The 22,714-nt window shown below is 45.5% G+C and overlaps 1 protein-coding gene across 7 annotated transcripts in view; it reads right to left on the bottom strand.

Annotated features, from left to right (window-relative positions):
- TMEM59L (transmembrane protein 59 like) overlaps positions 1-22,714 on the bottom strand; it is a 690,169-nt gene that overhangs the window by 544,076 nt on the left and 123,379 nt on the right. For all 7 annotated transcript variants that reach the window (XM_069649302.1, XM_069649301.1, XM_069649305.1 and 4 more), the window contains exon 4: positions 2,310-2,459. In XM_069649302.1, coding sequence (XP_069505403.1) covers positions 2,310-2,459 — 150 coding nt within the window. The remainder of the gene's footprint in view (positions 1-2,309; positions 2,460-22,714) is intronic.

Raw genomic sequence — 22,714 nt, 5'->3', positions numbered from 1 at the left:
CTTGTGCTTCCCAGAGTCATATGTCCTCCGTCTGCCAACTGTATGGGTGTGGTTCAGGACAAAATCTTCAGTTGTGGCAGACCCTAGGAACACCCCGGAAGAGATGCGGCTCACAGGAGATTATGTGAAAGCCTTCAATACCTTCCTGGAGATTTGTCAATGAACCATTTTCCCTTCTGGAACTGTTCTCAAGATATTCATATTTTAGCTCAAAGTGTTGTGCTATGATTTGCAAGGCATCAATCTCGTCTGATTTCCTGTCAACTTGCCAAGTCATGCAGCCCCGATTCATAAACCTGCACTGTCCATTTGTTAGCGATCCACCAACTTGGATCCATCACCCTTGAGGGTTTGAAGCTGTCCTTGCATTATCTAGAACCGTTTTTTGTGAAAGACAGGCATTGTAGGAGGTCCCACTTAGTGAGGCGACCCAGCACCACTGCAGATTGGTCTGCCTTTTCTGCCTCTGCTGAATCCCCTTTAGTTATGGGAACACAAGTTCAGCAGCGTATGAGCTCTTCATGCCCCTTTTGGCCCAATGCCTCTTTTGCGGGACATCCAAGGGACCTGTGAAAATGAGACATGCTATGAAAGACTCAGAGTGTCCGCTTTGTTAAAAAAAATGCTCCATCAATCCAGGTCCCTGTTTTGGTCAAGCACATACAGTGCACTGGGTTTCTGGAGTACCACTTTCCAAAAGTCAATCCTTGTTGGTCGCATAGATGGTTACGAAAGTTAGGCTGCTCTGAACTCCGAGGCTATTGTATGTTGGCATCCAGTAGTTTGAGGGTCAGAGGGCTTAAAAGGCCTCTTTTTCAGGTGCATACAGTCATGGCTCTGAAATTTTGCTGGTTTCTCCGAGTGCATCTGCCTCCCCCAATCACACCAAGATTTTGACTTTCCCCACCCCCACGGCTCCTTGTCCCAGCCCCGAGCAGAGACCCAGCATTTCAAACAGACAAGCACTCAAAGCTTCTCCACTTTGAACCTCATGTAGGATCTGCTCCGAGAGTGGTAGCAGTCATCGTGACCGCTATGCTCTGCCGATTGCCAATATCAGTGACCATTCTACCACGTCACTAATCTTCAACTCACAGTTTCACTCACACCGGTGTCCTGGATCGGGTTCTAGTGGGTTGTCTAAACCATCCGTTAGTGAAGCTCACAGACCTTGTATCCGAAATTATTCACTACTCGCCAATCCACTAAAACAGACACTGGAGATTCAACGCTCAAGTAACTAGAAGGAGACAACAAGCATCCTAAATTGATGCTTTAAAGAGCAGTGCTCTCTTAAGCACAAGTTATAGTTTTAACAAGCCTGGTACAAAGAGTGCTCAGACACAGAATGTGGTGAAGTGTGAATGCACTTGCTAGCCTCACATACAAAAAGGGTATAAACTCTTTCGCCCAGTGTACTACTTCAACATGCTCCCCCCCCCCCCAACCGCCCATACACACTAATGCCTGTGCCGACCCTAGCTTCCCCTGTCCCACATAGCTCACCCTGGATCATACCTGCATGCCCCCACCAAGCTTCCGTAGCTCATGCCTGCCTGCCCCCACCCGGGGATCCAATCACACTCCTTACTTCATGGTAAAGCCTGTGTTCCATACAGGCCACTGGCACCTCTCCTTCAGGCACACATCGTGGTTACGCACATTGGCCCCACTGCCCACACCAGCAAGAGTCTACCATGCCCCGACTCCCATCCCTCTGCTCCCACTTACCTCGTTGTCTGGTCCCTCACAACACCCCACCATCTCTGCCAACAAATGCGATCTTTTCTATATACATGGCGGCCATATAGTAAGCAGTTCTTTACGGAATTCGGCGCACGTGAGACGCATTATGTTGATTTCTCCATAACAGTTATTAGGAATATGGCTTGCTTTCCCAGCGTGCTACCAGTAATTCACAACAAGGAGTGGTCAATAGCGGCTGGTAACAGCTGGGGTTCTGCACGTGTTTGCCTAGGAACCCCCCCACAATGGCGTACATGGCTTAAATATGGCCTTAGGAAGCCATAATGAGTGAAGGGTTTTGCACTTTTACCTCATTGAGATGGTAATACAACTGCAGCATCCACCCAAATATGACTCATCAAGGGAGAACACTTGCATCCGACTGAATTATTAATTTGGCTCACCATAAATGACATCTCACCATGAATCTAGAAAGTAGAAGAGCATTCAACTGACCATTCAATATTTTAGTTAAATTACCGAAAATGTACATTTCATTAGTGTGCAGTGCTAATCTAAGTGGCTGACTGTCAATGATATATTAATAAAATATAACATTTTACCTGAAAAACAACTACTTTGCCATCATCAGCCTGAAGGTAGAAAGTCCACGTAGAAGAAATAAAACTCTGTGCCGAGCTAAAAATGTTGCTGCAAAAACCAGAGATAAGGTCAAACATGGAGCTGGACGAGATGGGTTTTATTTCAAATTTCTGTAATTAAAAAAACAATAGGTTAATGTGCCGTTACTGGAGGATGCAGATCATAATTATTGTAGGCATTCACAACACTTTCGAACAGAGTACGGATTAGTTACTTACTCCAAAGCAATACTACTCTAGATGAATACCTAAACCTACAATGCCAAGAAGAGCCAATGCAGAAAGTTTGTGGTGGTGGTGGTGAAGGGGTAGATTTCTTACCTGTAACTCCATGTCGCTAGCATTGGTATCTTTCATAGACTCACATGCTATGAACAGTCCCTGTCGTTAATATGGGAATGCACTGTTAACTTTTTGCATTAGTAAATAAAGAAAAATAGGTCTATTTTATAGCTCATTGCCCTCCTTTTGGGTGCTTTTGGTCTCAACCAAAAAGACGTGGCGTATATAGCTCCTCCCCTGCATCCTCCTTTCAGATTCTACCCAGTACATGCTGGATTCCGATGCATCAAAGGGAGACTTTTCAGTAGTGGATGGCCGGGGGCGCATGAAAGACACCAAAGGAGAAATGGAGTTACAGATAAACATACTCTTTCTCCAGCACTGGATCTTTCATAGATGCACATGCTATGAATAGATTTCACAGCAGTACAAACATATAATGGTGGCAGATAACTCTCGAAAAGCGTACCTTATTAAAAGAGGCACTGCAGGACCGTTGTCCCAGTCTTTGCATCAGCCGTATGTTTCTCCTGGAGGCAGTACTGCCTAGTAAACGTGTCCAGAACGATCCAGGTGGATGCCTGACAAACGACCTTTCGGGGCACCCCCAACCACAATGCTGCAGATGCTGCCACAGCTCTTGTCAAGGAGGCATGTGCAGGCCCAGTAAGCGGTTTGTTTGCTTTTGCGGGACAAAAAGGAGATGGAGGATATCCACCTTGCAATTCCTGGTTTAGAGATTGCTTTCCTTTAGTTTGGAGGTCCAAAAGCGAGAAACAGCCGAGTAGAGGTCCCTGAGGATTTAGTTCTGTTCCATCAGTAGTATTTCAGTTCTCTTTAAACGTCTGATGAGTGCACCGCAACTTTTACTGGTGTTTTTGCTTCTTGGAAGAACACGGGCAACGTAACTGACGATAGCTTAAGAAATGCAGATGGCACCTTCAGTAATAAAATGAGATTGGTTGTAAGGACCACTTTGTCCCTGTAAAAACATAGGTATGTTTCGGTTACTGTGAGGGCTTGCCGCTCAGAGACTCTTTTTGCTGATGTAATGGCTATAAGGAATGCAGCTTTCCAGGAGAGGTACTTTAGTTGAGCAGTCGCCAATGGCTTGACAGCTCTTTCACAAGCCCAAAGAGAAACACATTGAGAATCCATTGCAGTGCAAATTTCCTTGTAGTGGGAAAAGATCTGAACAACCCTCTCAGGAAATGCTTTATTAGTCGATCACCGAAAAGGGGCATTTTCCTCCTTTCCCCGGTATACCTGGAGATGGCAACTGGGTGTACCTTAATAGAAGGCCCCTCCCTGCGCCAACGACAACAGGTACAAGAGGATAGCCTCTGGAATCGCCGAGAGGGGCTCAATATCCGGTTGCTGTGCACACCAGGTACACAACTTTTTCCACTTGCTCTGGTAGGAGGGATTAGTGGATGGAGCCTGTGCCACCTTTAAAATGTCTGTGCACTCCTGAGATAGATTTAAGTGGCCAAATTCTCTGAAATCAGGAGCCTTGCGGTCAACTTGAGTGCTTGTGGGTCGTGGTGCGCACCTTCCCGCGGTTTTGAGAGAAGGGGTCGGTCTGACTGCGTAGGCAGATCTGATTCCCCTCGACATTTGCAAGTGGTCATGAGTACCAGGTCTGTCTCGGGCCAATTGCCAGTTATCACTATCATCGTGCATGGTTATGTTCATATCATCTGTATTCATTTTCCAGATGAGAAAAGGTGAGAAGGCATATGTGAAAAGGCCTGTCCAAGGGAATGAGAACACGTTTCACATTGATCCCTGCTGGTGATCTGATGTGATATATTTTATTTATAGCGCGCCTATACACAAGTGTTTCAAGGCACGACGAGGGAAGGGAGGGGAGCAAGGCGGACAACAATCTTACTAGGACCAGTGACATTGAGATCTCTCAAGTGCAGGAGAGGGGGAGGGGGAGTAGTGCCAGGGGAAGGGGAGGAAGAGGCTCAAGACATAGGATCACACTACAAAAGAAAGATTTGCGGCCGGCAGGTGGCAATGCAGGGTTAAGAGCAGAAAACAAGTGATGGATTAGTGCAAGTGGGGGCGGGGGGGTTGTAGGGTTGCAGATACAGCCCCCAAGTGCAGGGTTTCCAGGGGGCAGTGCAGGTGTGCAACTGGGAGGGCAGGAACCTGGATTGTGGTTCGGAGGTTAGCCAGGTAACCAGTGCAGTATCAGACTGGAGATCAGCAGGGTAGCGAAAGAGAGAAGGCAGAAGCAAAGAGGTAAGTCTTGAGCTGCTTCTGGAACCTGAGATGGTTCCGCTCAAGTTTCAGAGAGGCAGGGAGGCTGTTCCAGAGGGAGCCGCCAGCCAAAGAGAGATCTGCCCCCAACTAGATGCTTGCAAAAACGACTGACCCTAATGGAGTTGGATGTGTAGGAGCAAAGTGCTCGAGTAGGAAGATACTTCAGAAGAGAAAGCTGGAGATATTTTGGTCCCAGGCCCCAGAAGGCCCTGTGGACAATGCAAGGGGTCTTGAACTTAATCCGTGCAGCCACAGGGAGCCAATGAAGAGATTTCAATGCTGGAGAGATACGATCCTTGGGCTTGATGACTTGCAGAAGACAGTAGAGGCAAGCAGATTTAAAAAGAGGAAGTTACAGTAGTCAAGCCTAGAGAGAACCAGAGCTCTAACTACAGTAAGCTTCTGGGGGAAGGAGTGGAAAGGAAGAATACCTCTGAGGAGGTGCGGTTGGTAGTTTGACTTCTTAGAGACGTCGGAATAATGTGGATAGCAGGAGAGTGAGGAGTCGAAGATAACCCTGAGGGTCTTAGCCCCAAAGGTGGGAGCAGGAGTGGGGCCAGGGGAGGTCAGCCAGAGAGTGGCAGGAAAGAGTTACAGGTGTGCTGATGAGGAGGATCTCCGTCTTGCTTTCAATTTAGGCAGAGATCATTGGCGGCGCACCACTCCTGGATTGCAGTGAGACAATCTGGGATGAGAGAAGGAGAATAGGCAGAGGGGAGCCTGAAAGCGAATTGGGTGTCATTCACATAGCATTGGAAATTGGAGGAGAGAGCGGCAATGCGGTGGGTGGGAGGTGCCAGGTATTGGTTGAACAACCAGGGAGAAATGTTATACCCCTTAGGAATGCTGCAAGTGGAGAGAGCGATAGAGGAGAGGAAGGACCCAAGTTGGACCTGGGAGGGTCAGTCAGAGAGGAAGGAAGTCAGCTAGGCCGGAGCCTGATCAGCGATACCCAGGTTATCACGGAGCCGATTGAGCAGGATGGCATGCTTTACTGTGTCAAAGTCAGAAGAGAGATCAAGTAGGATGAGCACAGAGGGGAGATTAGAACCAAGGTTAGAGAGCAAGTCTTCATGTATGTTCAGGAGAGCAGTCTCTGAAGGCCTTGAATTGTGTAAGCCTCTGAGATGCCTGAAGCGATCCAGCGTGAGATGGACACTTTCCAAGCAGGTTTCCATTTTGGGTCACCAAAAGTAACAGTTGGAAAAACTTTTAAGTTCGCTTGTTCTGTCGAGGTAAAACTTCAGAGCTCGTCCGACGTCTAGGTTATGTAGAACCCTCCCTGCAACCGAGACCGGATTCGGAAAGAAAACCAGTAAGGATATTGATTGATTTATGTGGAACTCCAAGACATTTTGGAAGGAAAGAAGGATGAGTGCAGAGCACAACCTTATCCTTGTGGAAAGTTAAGAACGGATGTTCGACAGAGCTTGAAGCTCACTTATTCTTCTTGCAGATGTTACCGCAATTAAGAAGGCCACTTTCCAAGAAAGGAATTCGAGCTCGCTAGTGGCCATAGGTTCAAATGGCTTGTGACACAAAGCGGTGAGGACCACGTTCAGATCCCATTTTGAGTGAGGCGGCCTGACCAGCGGAAAGAGGTGAAGAGGACCTGGGAAGTGCCTCTTGATTACTGGGTTTGCCAGTGAAAAAGAGCAACTGTCTGTAGACAGATAAGCTGCAATGGCTGATCGATATGCTCGGCATAATAAGACGTGGATGCCAGAGGCCACAAGGTCTGATATAAAAGGCAAGACACAGTCAATAGAATCCTGTCGAGGATCAAGCTGTTTACTTTTGTACTGGACCCTTGTAAAAGGCTTACCTGCCGCCTGAATTATGCACATATTATCCTCAGAAAGATTAAACTGCGCTAAGAGCCTGAACTCCGGTAGCAGGCCACCAAGCTGAAGGATTGTGGGGAGGGGGCCACACCTGGTGATTGCTCTGGTAAGCAAGGTCAGGAATCTGCAGCAACTTGATCGGGTTGCATATCGATAGGTGCTGCAGCTCCGAAAACCAGAACCTGGCAGATCACCACGGAGCTATGAAGAGGAGAGTGCAGTTGGAGGCATTCCTGAGTTCCCAGACCTACCGATGAATCAATGGCAAAGGTGGGAAGGCATACGACCTCATGTTGTCCCAAGTAATCTCAAGGGTATTCCCAAAGAAGATGCTCCGAGACCGTCCCTGGAAGCATAGAGTGGTTGTTTCCCGTTTGTTGCAGTCGTAAAAAGGTCCACCGTTGAAGAACTCCATTGCTGGAAAAGTTTGGTAAGAACACGGCTGTTCATTTCCTATTCGTAATTCGCCACAGACTGGCAGCTCAGGGAATCTACCGCAACATTGATCTGACCCGGAACATGCACGGCCTGTAGCCAGACATTGTGTTGGACTGCCCAATTCCAAATCTGGATAGTTAGCTCCACCAGGGGAGTGGACCTGGTGCGCCCCCTGCTCGTTGATGCAGAAAATAGCTACAGAAATGTCTGTGCGAATTTGCACCACTTTGTCGATGATAGAAGGCTGGAAAGCTTTCAATGCCAGAAAGGCTTCCAGGAGTTCTAGGCAGATACGAGACACTTACATCTTCAGGTCTGTTGTAACCATAATGTGTGGGCAGGGCTCCTGGAAGGAGGTTCCCACTGAAAGGTTGCTGGTGGTTGATCACCATTGAAGATCCACCGTCATGTAGGATTGATTTATTTATTTGATATTTGTAATGCGCACTTAGCCCAGGGGCATCAAGGTGCATGTGCTCAAGTATATGGTTACAGAGTACTTCTGGTATAATCAACCAGTTTCATAAAACAGATTACTTGCATGGATGCAATTACATATTTATACAATGTTATAGGTACAGGTTATTGCTTACTGTGAACCTAAGCTAAATAATCTGGTTTTGAGAGTTTTTCGGAAGGACCAAAGAGGTGTCATTTCTTATGTTAGGCGGTAGAGCGTTCCAGAGATTAGTTGCGGCTACCTGGAAGCTGGAGCCGCCTGCTCGGACTCTTAAATCTTGGGATGGTAGCGGACTCATTTTGAAGTCTGGGTCCACATCTTGGGACAAGCAGCCCTGTCTCGCTGAGGTAGGGCTAACACGCATGAAGCCATCAGGCTCAGGAGCCTCTGGAGCCACCAGGCTGACATGTGGGAGGAATTCAGGAAAAATTGGCACGTGGCCGCATTCTGTCCTCCATTAGGAACACTGACACTGACAGCATCCCCGGAGAAACCTAGAAAAATCAGGTCGTGAGCAACCGTCAGACTATTTACACCAGTTCACCGACAGCCCCAGTTGGAACAGAAGCTGGAGTGACTGAAGATTGGCTGTTGCAGCCCGTGGATAAGCACTGTGCAGAAGCCAATCGTCCAAATATGGATAGACATGTACTTCCTGCAGCTTGAAGAATGCTGCGATAATGCCATGATCTTCGTGAAGACGTGCAGTGCCGAGCCGAGACCAAACAGCAGCACTCTATACTGGAAGTGTTTCGTTTCCACAGAAAACCAAAAGGTATTTCAGATGTGGGCCCCAGATCAGGATGTTCATGGAAGCGTCCTGAAGATCTACCACACTGAGCCAGTCGCCCTTCCAGAGAGGTTATCTGGTTGGCCGTGATAATCTTGAATTACTTTTGGGATAGGAAAAGATTGAAGTGGAGAGGTTGCGGATAGTGCGCAGGCCAGCCTGGTTGGGTTTGGGCACTGTAAACAGATGGGAGTAATAGCCCTCCCCTTGCTCCTGCAAGGGAACAGGCCCCACCGCTCTGAGGTCCAGAGCTTTCTGTACCTCGGCTCTGAGGGAGGGAGACCAAGTCTGCCAAAGAGGAGGGTGAAACGTTGGGGGTATGAGGGAGGGGCAAGCAGAAGTCCGCCTGGGTAATGGAAAAAACCCATAGGTCGTCTGTGATGGTCTGCCAAGCAACCAGATGAGACGATATACGTCCTCCCATCTGAGTCTTGTGTGACTGATAGAAAACATGATTTGGATGGTTTGTCAGTGGCAAGACCACCTGTTGCCGAAGAGGAGGCTGATGACCGAGAGGAAAACCGGCCACTTTGCCTTTGCTGCTTGCGACGAGGTGCACCAGTGGAACTTTGCCAGTCGTGCTTGATGCTCCTAGAACCCTGTGAAACCTAAGAAGGACCTTGTCTGGGCCCCCGACATCTGCGTATAGGCCACTTTTGCTGGGGGTTTGGCAAGGAACGACAAAGATTTAGCCAGTTGCATGCTTGCCTTTGTTTTATTAAGTTCCTCATCAGTGGAGGAGTGGAACAGCTCTTTACCTTTGAAGGAAAGATGAAGTACTTGCTCCTGAACCTGCTCCGAGTATATTGTAGCATGCAACCACGCTTGGGTGGAGATGTGTACTCCCACCATAAGGCACAGAGCAGAAGTGTCTACTTGATGGGCCGCGGCCTCCAGCAGGTCCTGAACCTGAACTCCGGTATCAAATAGGCCCCATTTAAAATCTTCCAGCCTGTCCTGAGGGATACATTCCTGAAATTCAGAAAGTTCTTTCCACAGCTTGAGATTTGCTGCTGCAAGGGGGTCTTCAGTATTCGCCTGGTGGAGCTAAAGACCAGAATTGGAAAAAATGTAATTGCGTCAAGAAGTTTGTCCTCTTTGGACAGGACCCAAGAAGCAGCCATAGTGGGATAAGGGGGGTGGGGTGCCTGTGCATTCAGCATTGTTCTTTTACAGAGAAATGGTTGGATTGGGTCCCTAGGATCAGAGACTGGACATGGCGGACACCAATTGAATTGTTGTGTCAGACTGCTGAGTCACAGGAGGTAACGCCATGCACCATTGTTATGATTCTTTTGGAAGCTGTGGCGATTCAGAAGGGCAGCGTGATAAGTAGGCACTGATAAGTAGGGCGGGGAGTGGCATACAATCTTGTGCATTGATCCAACCTCATAATTAAGTGAAGTGTCAGACGAACAATTGTTCCGAGGATGCCGAAGAGACAGGTAAGATGATTTATGAGATTGGGGTGCCTTGCAAGATAACGATAGAGCAAAGGGAAGTATCACAGACTGTGCGTTAGAACTAGATCGCCATACTGGAAGGAAGATTTGGAGAAGGTGCTGCGTCATTGATGAGCAATCCTCATGATGTGGGGTTATTAAAGAGTGTTGGAGAAGTGCAGATGAAATTGAAACCTGGTACAATTTTGCCACATGTTAGGCAATACCCCATGTCAAGAGAGGTTGAAGGAATTTATGGGACCATTATGGCGTTGTTGCAGCAAGGCATACTACAACCTTCTGTGTCCCCATGCAATACGGCCATCTATCCTGTAAAGAAAGCAAATCGGTCCAGCTGGAGGATGGTAAAGAATAATATTGTTGAGGTAGAGTTTCCAATATCGAAAAATCCTACAACCATTTTCGGTAACATTCCTACTGAGGGCGACTCACTTAACTAATCGATTTAGAAAGTGCATTTTTCCCTGTCCCCATGCACTCAGATTCTCGTAACTTACAATGTTTACGTATCGTGGTCAGAGATTTGAGCACACAAGGTTGCTCCAGAGTGCTGTGAATCTCTGAGTGTCTTCAAAAGTGTGGTTCAAATATATTTGGCAAATGTACATGCGTCCAGTACAGTCATCCAATACGTGAATGATTTACTAGTTTGTAGCATTTCAGAAAAGCAGTGTTGAGGAGATCTAATAGCACTCCTCACCCTGCTTGCAGAGAAGGGGTACAAAGTGGACAAAGAAAATGTTTAATATTGCCAGACGAGGTAGTATATTTGGGGCAAGTGAAATCACCCATAGGGAGAAAGGTATGCCTAAGAGAGCCACTGCAGTTACGTCCCCAGCCAGATACGTGAAGCAGATGCAGCAGACTGCAGATCATGGATTTTCGACTACTCTAGTTACACAAGGCCATTACTACAAGGACTTAAAGGAGCACAGAAGGTGTAGGGTCAGATTGAATGGTCAGAAGCGATGGGGACTTGTGTTCGGAAGCTCAAGGCTGCGACCAGCAATTCTCCAGTCTTGGCGACCCCATATTAATAAAAGCCATTTTATTTGTTCTCGCATATGGATAGACAGGTGATGACAGTGATCCTGACCAAGAAAGCATGAGTAGGTCATAAACCTTCGGCTTATTACAGCGGACTTCTAGGCCCAGTTATGCAGTGCCAGTTACTATGTGAACAAGTTTAGCGGCAGCAGCTTTTGCAAAACAAATGTATTCGACCTTATGGGTTGCCTGGTGACATTGTATGTGGAGTGTATATGTGGAGCATGCAGTTTTTGCGATTTTCGACTCCAACACAGAGAGCTTCTGGGTATGAAGTTATTCTATCAAATGCTTCCATACATCCAGTAAGGTGCCAACTAGTCAATCGCACATTTGTTGCTGAGCTAGTGAAACCGGATGATATGGTCTATGACTGACTTATGAAGGAGAAGGGGAAGGGAGGACACATTTTAAGGAAGATGCATTGGAGGGAGGTGAGGTAATCTTTGTTGTTGGTTCCCTCGACAATTAATCATGACACTGGTGAAACGCATGCAGATGCGGCCACTGTGGGCCTTGTGGATGGAGAATACTAGATCTGATGAAGAAATGGTTGCCTTCACATTAGTCCACACAGGCAGCGGAGTTAGTAGCACTCAGGAACGCTGGAAATCAGCGAGGGGAAGGTGGTCCCCTCCACGGTACATTCAGGGTGGTCGTGACGGCGAAGGAGAGGGTTCCGGAGATCTGACGGGAAACCCTGTCCAGCATGCTGCGCCGTTATTCTAGACTAATCAAAGTGATAACTCCGTCAACAGAAGTAGGAAAAGTTATATGTGCTTTGCATACTAACCGTATTGACTCAATGTCGCTTGTAAATGATGCAGGTGACAGAGCCTCAAAAGAGGCCACGTCTTAAGCATTTACAGATTCCCAGGAAAACCGTGTCCCAACAGGCACAGTTGCCAGAACTGTATACTGCAGTCCCTTTGCTTCCAATTGTAGCGATGCAGGAAAGAGCATTAAAAGATGAGAAGGAGCTCTGGGCAAAGAGGCGATGTGCCCGCTCGCCTATGGATTTGCTGTGGAGACATGAGATTATGGGAAAGATGGTGAAGATCTACTTCTTGTGACTCTAGAGTCTCAGGGTCTCCAACCTTTACGTTAGATAGAGCTACTTGTGACATGTAAACGGTCTCAGCCTGGCACACTTTGGAAATAAGCCGAGCTTGCTCGCCAGAGACTGCAGTTTCTAAAAGTAGCTCACATGACTGAAAATAGGCACAAGACGAAGTATGATAGCTCAATGTCTCAGTTTCGTCCTGCTCATTTGTCAAGTGTGCAACATAGACTCTGCACCCCTGGCTGCTGCCGGGCTGCAGCCGCTGCCTCCACAGTGCAAACAGCTGTGTTTACGGTGAAAGGAGAAGGGACTGCAGGAGCTTGGCAGTAGAGAAAAAAAAAGCTTTAGCCATCCACCTCCTCCGACCCAGCTTACCTGGATCAACAGCAGCTGGACTCTAGTCTCCTCTCCTCCTCTTACGACAGCGTTCTCCAAGCGAGCGCAGTCCCAATGCCCACTGGGCACAATGGCAAACATAATGGCCAATAGGACCACAGCTTTGAGCAAGGAACTTGCTCTGGCCAATCACAGAACTCCTAAGTGCTTTAGAGATTTGCAGCCCTGTGATTGGTCAGAGCTACATTCCCTGTTGCATAATTCTCGGCAGCAAATAGCAGCAGAGCTCCAGGAGGAATGGTCCCTACCAAATTTGTAGGGAATTGTATAGTATGTAGAGAATCCAACCTTGGACATACAATGAAGACAATAAGAGGAATTTTGCCACAACCGGGGCCTTTCTGGGATTTTGTGGATATGATAGAGGCGCAACCAGATGGCTTGAGGCTGGTCCCTGTGAACACCCTGATGCCAAGTCTGCAGAAAAGTATCTGGTGCGGGAAGTGTTTCCACGGTGGGAAATATGCAAGGTCCGTAAGTCTGATAATGAGACACAATTTTTTAATACCTTGTTTTCAGAGATCACTTCACTCTTGGGGATCAAGCACCGGTTGTGTTTGGTGTACCACCCACAGGCCAACGGGATTGTGGAACGTTCAAACAGAATTCTTGTTTGCTTGTCCAAAATTTGCAATGATGTAGGGAAGAGTTGGATGCCCTGTCTTCCACTGGCCTTGCTTTATTTAAGGAATCAGCTAGGGGAGGAACATCATCTCAGTGCTCATGATATAGTGACAGGGCGCAGATTACACACACCACTTCTGCCTGCATGCACAGTATTAAATGGCCACAAGTCAGCAGAGATTCTTGGGGAAAGGTTTAGGGAATACCTTAGGGGTTTCTCCAAAAATGTCAGACTTGTATCTTCACAAGTTGTGTTTTCTCATCAGCCAATGGGAGGAAACGTCAGAGAATCCAAAGATCCACATCAGTTACAGTTGTTCCCCGGGGACATGGTTTTTATCTGCTCCTTTGTACGACACTGGAACGAAAGGCGCTGCATGGGCTATACCGTATGATTTTCAGCCCTTACATTTGCAGTTAGATCCAGTAGAAAGGGGGGCACCAATTGTCAGGTTTTGGAGGAAAATGTATCTTGGCTCACCTGTATTTTCTTGGAAGTTCTTTTTGGTTGCAGGTTTCTCCTTTTTGTTTAGATGTCTGGGTTCTGTGAAGAAAAGAACCAGTCTACCCAGAAGCCACCCTGCTGATTCCAGTCTGACCAGACTGGCTAGCACCAGGGGAAACTGCCAAAAGCCAGGAAAAAACCTGCAAGGGGAAAAATCTGATTAAGTCTTGGTTGTTTTTTCTTGATGAGGCAAATCCAGGAAGGGGAGGATATGGTCGTAATGCAAGTAGATCCAGTAAGTCAACTCCTCCGTAATGAGGACAAGGAAGGAGCAGAACAGGATGATCCACTGACTGTATGCAGTCTGCGTGGTAAGCAGGAATAGGTAAGAACTGAAGCAAGTATAGACGGCAGCGGAGCTAGGACGGCAACACACAGGAGGCGGCACGAGCAAGGAGGAAGCACAGCCAGGAAGGAAGGATAGGATCAAACAGCAAGCAACCAAAAACAGGAAAGCGCCGAGCACGGTTCAGGGAAACTAGCAACCGAGCATTGAGACGCGCAGAACCATGGCCGATCAGCGCTTATATGATGACTCTTCAATGCCCAAGAACCTAGTCCGCTGCAATACATGGCCCTTAGAGGAGGCGGCCATATTGGGTGTACAAATGTACACCACTATACGGTGGCAGGCTTTCCAGGCAGCCCAAAAATGGATGAAAGGTGAGAGTCATGACACCAATGAAGACAGGAACTGTTGGAAATATTAAGAAAAAAATGAATTTTTAATGAATGTTGGGATGTTTAATTGAATGGTTTTGTCGTTTTTCTTGTTATTCTGTTCAGGCGTGACAATCAATATAAATGAATATTTTTAACTTGTCTAGTGATGTAGGATTTGACAAAGTGTCATTTAGACCACAATGAAGTATTGAGTCCGACCTCATGAAAAATTATAATTCAGATCAAATAGTGGATGCACATAGCTTTGGTGGGTAGGAATATATCCATATGGTCTCTCATCCTCACAATTCCGGTGTCCCTAGACTGTTTATTCCTGATGAATTCGAGTTAACAGAAGCACTGTACCTGGTGCACCCAGCCTTGTGCAGGGTTGGAGGGCAGTTCCAAGGGCAATCGTTACAGCTTCTGTCCTGCCTATGTTACTTACATGTTTTCCTCTGTGTTTTGAGAGCAATGGCACGGTACTGGTTGGCACAAATTGGATCGCAACCGTTCACTTTGTTTCGTTGATTTGGCTGGAGGTACATCAGCACTCCTTGATGTGTTTTGGTCTTGCGGACAGTTTTCTTACTGACAATTACCTCCAGCAGTCTCTCTACACTGCACATGCCTGTTATCGTTGTTCCCTAAGAACATTTGATACTTGCCAGCCCGATGCCTAAAGCCACCTCTTTGCCCATTTAATACCCTGTGCCCCTTGCATCTCTTGTTTCATCAAATGCGGACAATTCATTGGCTTTGCCTGACCATGAGAAAGTGGAATTGTTGAATTGGACCAAGAGATTGAACTATTTATCTACAAAAGCCCTGATGAACATTGCAAAGCAATACAGATTGTTCAGTAGAACCAATATGTTCTTTTCTTCTCTTTTGGCCCCCAGTGTTTAAGCTATTGCGAATGCACTCGCTATGAGCTTTTACTGTTTGTCAATTCTTCCAAATCAGCTTTCTGTGCTATAAAAGAACTACTACATGCTTTGGGGCTTATGGCTCAAAACAGGAACTCCCTCGACCTAACCGCCATGGAGGGGGTGTTTGCCAAAATAATAGGGAGCATGTGCTGCACATTTCTGCCCCCTAATGATCGAGAATATCGCACTCCAAAGCAGACAACTGCTGCATTGCATAAGCCTATGAGAGTCACAGAGAAAAAAGCAGGAATCACAAATGACCCTTGGTTAGACACTTTTCTCTTGGGTGCCTGCTTGGCTGAGCATAGCTTTGAAGAAGCTCATGTCGATTTTGTCTTTCTGCTTATTGTTTTTGTACTAGTCAGATGCTCTTACGATGCTGTTCTGCTAAGATACCCAAAGCAGCTGCCATGATGACTGTGAAACTGCCCAAGGCTAGTGCCACTACCATTTCATATCACATGGGTACTCAGACTAAGTTAGAAATGGATACATGGCAGGTTGGGATTTTGGATGCTGTTCTATGTCGTCCACCAAATTGGGGTGATTGTGTGGAACAGTGTGTAGATTGTGGAAATGGTGGGGGGATGAGTTGGGGTTCTTCAGCAGAGGAGTATGCCCATAGTGGGACTATCATGAGAGATGTTAGTAGGGTCTTGCTTCCCAAGAAGATGGTTTAAAAGAACAAGGAATGGGCTTATTAGATAATAAATCAACTAAAGGAGGGAAAAGTTGGAGTGGTCGATAATGGTTTCAATGAAAGGGAAGGGAGTGTGTTGTGCGCGCCATATTGGTGACTGGGGTAGACATGATATTAGCGTGATGTTGCAATATGGTATTTATCTAGTATAGTTAATTAGAATGGAATAAGTGTTACTATTGGTGTTATTTTGTGTATAATTGATACATTTTACAGTTGCACACATGCAAAATAATAACAAATCTGCCGATACAATACGAACATCATATAGTTGTGTGGCGTGCAATGCAGTGCCAAAAGATGGGAAGCATGGAACTTTATATGCACACGCAAGAAAGGAGATTTGCGTATGGGGAAGCCAGTGTCTGTGTATATAATATATATATATATATATATATATATATATATATATATATATATATATATATATATATATATATATATATATACACACACACACACACACACACACACACACGTTTTCATGGAAATATGTGTTCGGGACAGTTAGGGAACATGTGGTACATGGTGAATACACAAGAAGGCTGTATCCATAGGTCCCTCATAGTTGGGGTTTGTGTAGGCCGCAGAAACCAGGGTTGGCGACCAAAACTGTATGCAACCTGGGAAGTTGGTTGATGAGGTTGAAGGATGGGGGTGGAGGGGGGGGGGGGGGACAGTTTACTCCATTCAGCAAGCTGTGATAACATCAAATGGTAGTTGCGGCCAGGATGGAATTAAGTGTTCGGGGTTCACAAGGTTTATGACTTGGTGCTGCATGGATAAGAGATATAATCTTCCTGAGAACATGGGAGTGTGTTATTCAGTGACCATGGAGGTCTGGCCTCATGGCAGTGTCAATTTGGGGCCAGATACTAAACCTGGCACAAGGTGTGCTGAAGGGCACAGGTGTAAAATGCTTTATGGGTTTTGATCAGGTTCTCTGGGAAATTACCAGGATTTGGCCAGAGGCCATGCATGCTTAAAATGGTAGTCGCAATAGATTAACGTGAAACGAGATAACAGGAACGCCAGCAAGTCTGAGCGGATAAGATGGTTATCACTGGTTCGTTTCTCTCCCTCATACTGTTGAAGCATTCTTGTAAAAGCCATGTGCATCACAAACGGGGTTAGAGGTCGCCAACCTGTTTGAACTTGTAATAAATTAGAATCGTTGTTGGTGAATATGTAACCATGTGATGTATTTGGGGTAAGTGGGGGATTAGATTTCCTTGAATAGGGTTAACCAATCATGTTTGGGGGGGGAAGAGTTTGTAACAAAATATCTGGGAGTGTGTTAAATGTTGCGATAATGTATAACCTTTGTGTGGTTTGGAGAGAAACTGGTTAGTTCGATCTCTAAGGAGCCATCTAACCCATCCCGGACATTTGTATACAATAACCTTGTTTTACGGACAAACATGCACTCACTTAAGAGGTGGGCCTCCTTTGGGTAAGGAGATCGGAGGCCCACCCCTATATGGGCCTTAAGAAACAGTAAGACTTGATTGACAGCCGGACCAAAAAGTGCCCGATAGTGGCCTTAGTAATAGAGTATTTTGTTTGTCAAAGGACAAGCATGGGTCATGAATATTAGATTATATTCAGTGCAGTTCAATTGACTGACCCATAGTGGTTTGACAGGTAGATATTTGCCAGTCAAACCATGGGTTGAAAAATAGTACGATATGGCATTGAATACAGAAAGAACTGCTAGTGCTCTTTAATAATACAGAAGGACCTGAAAGGAACAATGTTGTGATCTAGAAAGGAAACCTTTATTGTGTCTCAGGATAAACTGATGACGTTTAGAGTTGAAGTAACCAATCACAGCATCTGTCCCATACACATTCCAATACATACGATAGCTTGCAAGGTCATGTTTGGGCCTGGATAGGAGTTAATTTTATATTTTTTTTTTATCCAGCAACGAAAATGAGAACCAACTACCTGAATGATGAGGTTAGGCTACTAAAGGACTATGGAATAGTCCACCATATGAGAAGAATTAAAATGTGGCTACCTATTTTAGGGCAAAGAATAGTGATGATCACACCATTTAGGTATTTAGCGCAATCCTGTAATTGGATAAGGGGATTATTTTGCCTGCAAACTTAAATATTAATTGAATATGATTCATTGCTAAGAGTTAAATAAAACAATATAATTTTGTATTGCTAATTCCAATGATGAGAGATCTTGATTCACTGAGAGATTGATTCAAATAAGTTTTCTGAAACATGTGTGCCCATGTCCTCAGCCCATGTGTGCCCATGTTGTCAGCGTCCTATCCACGCTCAGGACGCGGAGGACAACCGAATTCTGGGAATCCCCCTTTTACAAAAGGAACCAACTAATTGGTAAAGAAGAATCCAAAAGATTGGAATTGCAGCACTAGAAACAACCCTCAGAAGAATCTAACAAGACAAGCAAGTAGGCTTCTCTCCTGAGGAACCATGGATAGAAATCCATGGAGAAACACGTGTTGAGAGAAGGGTACTAAGGGGGGTACTAAGGACACTTATGAAAAAAAAACTTATCAATGTAAACACAATTGATGGGTGGTGCAAGCACCAAAGGGAATAAAGGAAAGTAATCAACAATATAAATGACAAATGGATGTATACTAAACCACTAAAAAAGAAACACAAACCAAATCAATTAAGACACAATTGATGATGGTAATAAGGATCTAATGAGGAGGATGAAAGACAATTATGGATGTATGGTGACTTGGGAATTAACCAGCAATTAATGAAAATATTGGAAACTAACCTACATACTAATTAATGAAGACACAATTGATGGCTTAATAAAAAGCAATTTGAAATTGATATGTGGTACAATTTTTCATAAATCTAAGAAAGAAAGTTGAAACAATATAGCTAGCGCAAAGCTTACCGGGCTCAGACACAAGGTAAAAAGTCATGAAGGTTGAGATGCCCTACCAAAGTGATCTCCCCGGGAAGAAATATTAGCATGTCCAGCATGACTGGGTCCCAAGTCCTCCATGCCCAGCATGAAGCGATCAAGATCATGTTTGTCCTGCTCCACTTCAACTTCCTCAGCACCAAAGGAATCAGGGGAAATGGTGGGGTGCTTACACCAACTTCAACTCCCACAGTATCACTAGTCCATTGCCCAGAGCGTCATCTTGCAGGGGCTCCCTTGAGAAGAAGGTCTCACAGTTCTTGTTCGAGTTGGGTGCAAACAGGTCGACTTTGGGTTTCCCCCACCTATAGAAGATCCCCTTTGCAATCTCTACAATCAACTCCCACTTGTGTGGCACCTTGCATGCCAGGTGTATTGCCCTGAATTCCCGTAGGTTGCGGTAGAAGGACTACTCTAGGCCTTCCTACAGACCACTCAGACAAATCCTGCAGATGAGCTCCCCATCCCTTCAAGGATTCATCTGTGACTATGATGAAGGTCGGGCACGGTTGTTGGAATGGGGCCCACGAATGAGGTTTGTCATGGATGCTCACCAAAACTGCTGGGAGACCTGTGGATGAGGATCTGAATAATGTCCCTTATGCCCCCCTTGAACTGGGACCGACTTCTCAGGGACCACTGCAGGGACTACATACACAGCCTTGCTTCCAGGACTACGAAAATGCTAGACACCATTACCGGTAGCCCGGCTGGGGGTATCCCTTTCAGTTGGAAGAGCCTTACTGTGGTTTCAAGGGAAAGCTATAGTTTGGGAGCCTGAATTGGCTGCCTGAATAACTCTGCTGTGAGCTGATGGGTGCAGTATTCGAAACAGAGCGTCACCTGATGCAACTGTTTTTGAGCAATATCCTCGTCCACGTAGACTCCAGGTACTCTAGAATAACTCAGAGCGGCCCTTAGTCTTCACAGATCCTGTCGGATATCCATCCACAGACAAAACGTAAAATGGCTACCCGTTCGTGACAGAATCACACTACGCACCCTGGCCATCACGCATAAATGCCTCACAAACTCTGCCCGAAATACCTGGCTGACAAAATCTGTAAACACCAACCTACACGCACCACCAGATCTACTCACTCCCACAACCGGGCCGTACCAAGATAAGATTCAATCTAAAAACAGCCGGAGGAGCAAGCTTCCCAGTCCAAGCGGCCAAACGATGGAACTCCATCCCATCCCACCCCTCTTAGAGAGGAACCATATTTCCTTACCTTCAAAACCAGTATAAAACAATTGGCTTTTCAGCAACCCTCCTCACTAAGAGGTCATCATATTTCTGACCACTGTCCAACTATGTTACTGCTCATCTCCGGTCTAGTTAAACTATGGTACATTATCTCTTATCTGACTCATCTGTAACCAGGGTCCCATTTTATTGCTCCTCATTTGACTAATCTGCCCACCTTATTATGTATGTAACTTCTAAGTCTTTCAAGCGCCCAGTTACCTCAGGGTTTGGTGCGCGATATAAATAATAAACAAAGAAAAACATTCTTTGGAATTGTTTTTATTTATTTTAATTATTCAGCGTGTAGTTAATTACAAACCTTTTGCCTTTAACAATCATCCTTTTTCCTCCATGTCTTATATTTGGAATTTTGTTTTTTAAAACAATTTCCAAGTATTTTACCGGTGCATACAACCACTTGACATTTCCACCTATGTACAGGGCCCCCTACCATCTCTCAGCATCCAGTTCAAATTTCGGGTAAAAGTGGTTGTACAAGTATACACTTCTCAGGTGACTTCGTTCCAGACAGAATAGAGTCAGATGTTGCAAAGACTCTACTTAGCCATCACATATACAAAAAAGGTAGCAGGTACCCCTCTCCTGATAGAGCATGGGATGATAACCTGTTCTGTGTTTTTTTTGCCCACTTTGAGAGTCTACAGCCATCGCTTTTTGCTCACTGTACTTTTCACAAAGGAGGAATAGCACCAAAATGACAGGCAAACCTCCTTTACAGCAACTCCATACACATGTTTCAGCCTTGTATCACAGTCTACATTTTGTGTTGTTGCCACCTATTCCGTATCTACATAATGTCAATCGGAATCTTAAGTACAAGTCTCAGTATTTAGGTTTCGGAAATTTTGTATCACATGGAGGATGGCCGTTGTAGTTTGAGAGGGAGTGGATCTTGGAGCTTGATCTTTCCATTTCTGTAATTCTCTAGTGGTCTGCCCACAAGATTCGTTTCACATATGACGGGTTGCGGCATAAAGTCTCGACAGTGACGCCTACTTCAGATAGCAGGGCGAGGCAGGATCTTTTCCACAGGTTCAATGTCCAATCTGCAGAAACATTCAGTCTTGGTGATAGGGCACTGATTGAATTGAACAATACGATGATTGCGTTTTACTGAAGAGTAATACAGTATTCCCTTTTACTCTTACATAGAGTTATAGGAGCCTAAACTTGTGTTGAATAACGGCTATGAGGACTGCATTCGGGAGGTGTAGAACAGTTCGCCCAATTATACTTCAAGCCAGTCCCATGTCTTCCACGGTAGCCCACAGAAGGCTTCTGCTGCATATGTGATTGCTGGAGTTACCTTATGGTTATAAAATTGCACAATTGGGACAAGTGAGAGTTTCCCATATTTTCGCCTAATTATCATGGCTTGCGATGTCAATTGTTTTAGTTTGCGCTCCAGGTGGTCTTTCCACAGGCTTTCAGTCTCGCTTGAGCTCATCATTGTCCCTAGGTATTTGATCGATGGTAACACTTGGATGCGATGCTCATTTATGGACCACCTCAAGGCCTTTGTTTTCCGTGCACTTCTCTTTTCTAGCACTAATATTTCTGATTAGTTGGGGTTGATTCGCAAGTCATTTTGGTCTACATATCTATGAAGGATATCAAGCTTCTTCTGCAGGCTCCTTGGGGTTCTATCTAATAGAACCAGGTCGTCTGCGTAAAGGTGCCACCCCAAAATTTGACCATTTATTTTTGGCGAGCACGATGGAGAGGGGTCAATGACATGCCTCACATCAGAGATAAAGTTGAATAAGAAGGCGGCAAGGGGACAGCCCTGCTTTAAGCCATTTTAGGTGGGAATGGGGTCTGTCAAGAGGGCTTCTTGATTCAATCTGACCACCAAGAATGTTCCTGTGTTTAGATCCTTAATCGCATTTAACAAGTCAGCTGGACATTTTGTAGCAGACATTTTCATCCATAGGCGTTCTCTAACAATGCTATTAAATGCGCTTTATCAATCGATGCAAGCAATGTCTGTATTACATTCTCCTCTAAGAGTTTGCATTTTCATCAAGCGCCTTAGAAGCAGGTTAAGATTACACTCAACGCCTTTAACGAAGCCTGTTTGCCTACAATCTAAACTTCCTGTCTCAGTCTCCCATTCATTCAGTCGCTTTAGTAAAACTGAGGCGAAAATCTTGCCTAACACATTGAGGTGGGCGATTGGGTGGTGATTTCCTGTCTCAGCCCACTCGCCCTTCTTGAAGATCGGGACGATTATACTCTTTCCACAAAGTTGGGACCTGGCCATTTTGTATGATCCTTTTAAATAGTGTGCAGCAGAATTTATCCCACTTATCTGGGGCTGCCTTTAGAATTTCGTTTGAGAGACTGTCCAGATCCGGTGCTCTCGATTTGCTTGCTTCCATTATGATAGATAGTATTTCATCTAGATCGAAGTTGATGTTCCATGAACTTCTCCCCGTCTGCAAGAGGTCATTTCTTTGGTCGATGTTATTTTTATATAGGTCAGTGAAGGGAGATGACCATATATTTCCTGGCACTGGATTCAAGAGGAAAGGACAAGTGGGGGAGATGTATGGCAGTTAAACAGACGTTTTTGGGATCCCATGGCTTTGACCATTGTTTCAGCATCTTTTTTGAAACACTGCGGCTTTATATGCTTCTTTCCAGTTGCAGTATTTCTTTTCTCTTTTTAATCTGTGTTC

Source organism: Ambystoma mexicanum, chromosome 1p, assembly GCF_040938575.1.
Source record: "Ambystoma mexicanum isolate Mex_15411 chromosome 1p, UKY_AmexF1_1, whole genome shotgun sequence".
NCBI lineage: Eukaryota > Metazoa > Chordata > Amphibia > Caudata > Ambystomatidae > Ambystoma > Ambystoma mexicanum.
Note: the sequence above shows the minus strand (reverse complement) of the source record. Positions and strands in the feature narration are given on the sequence as shown.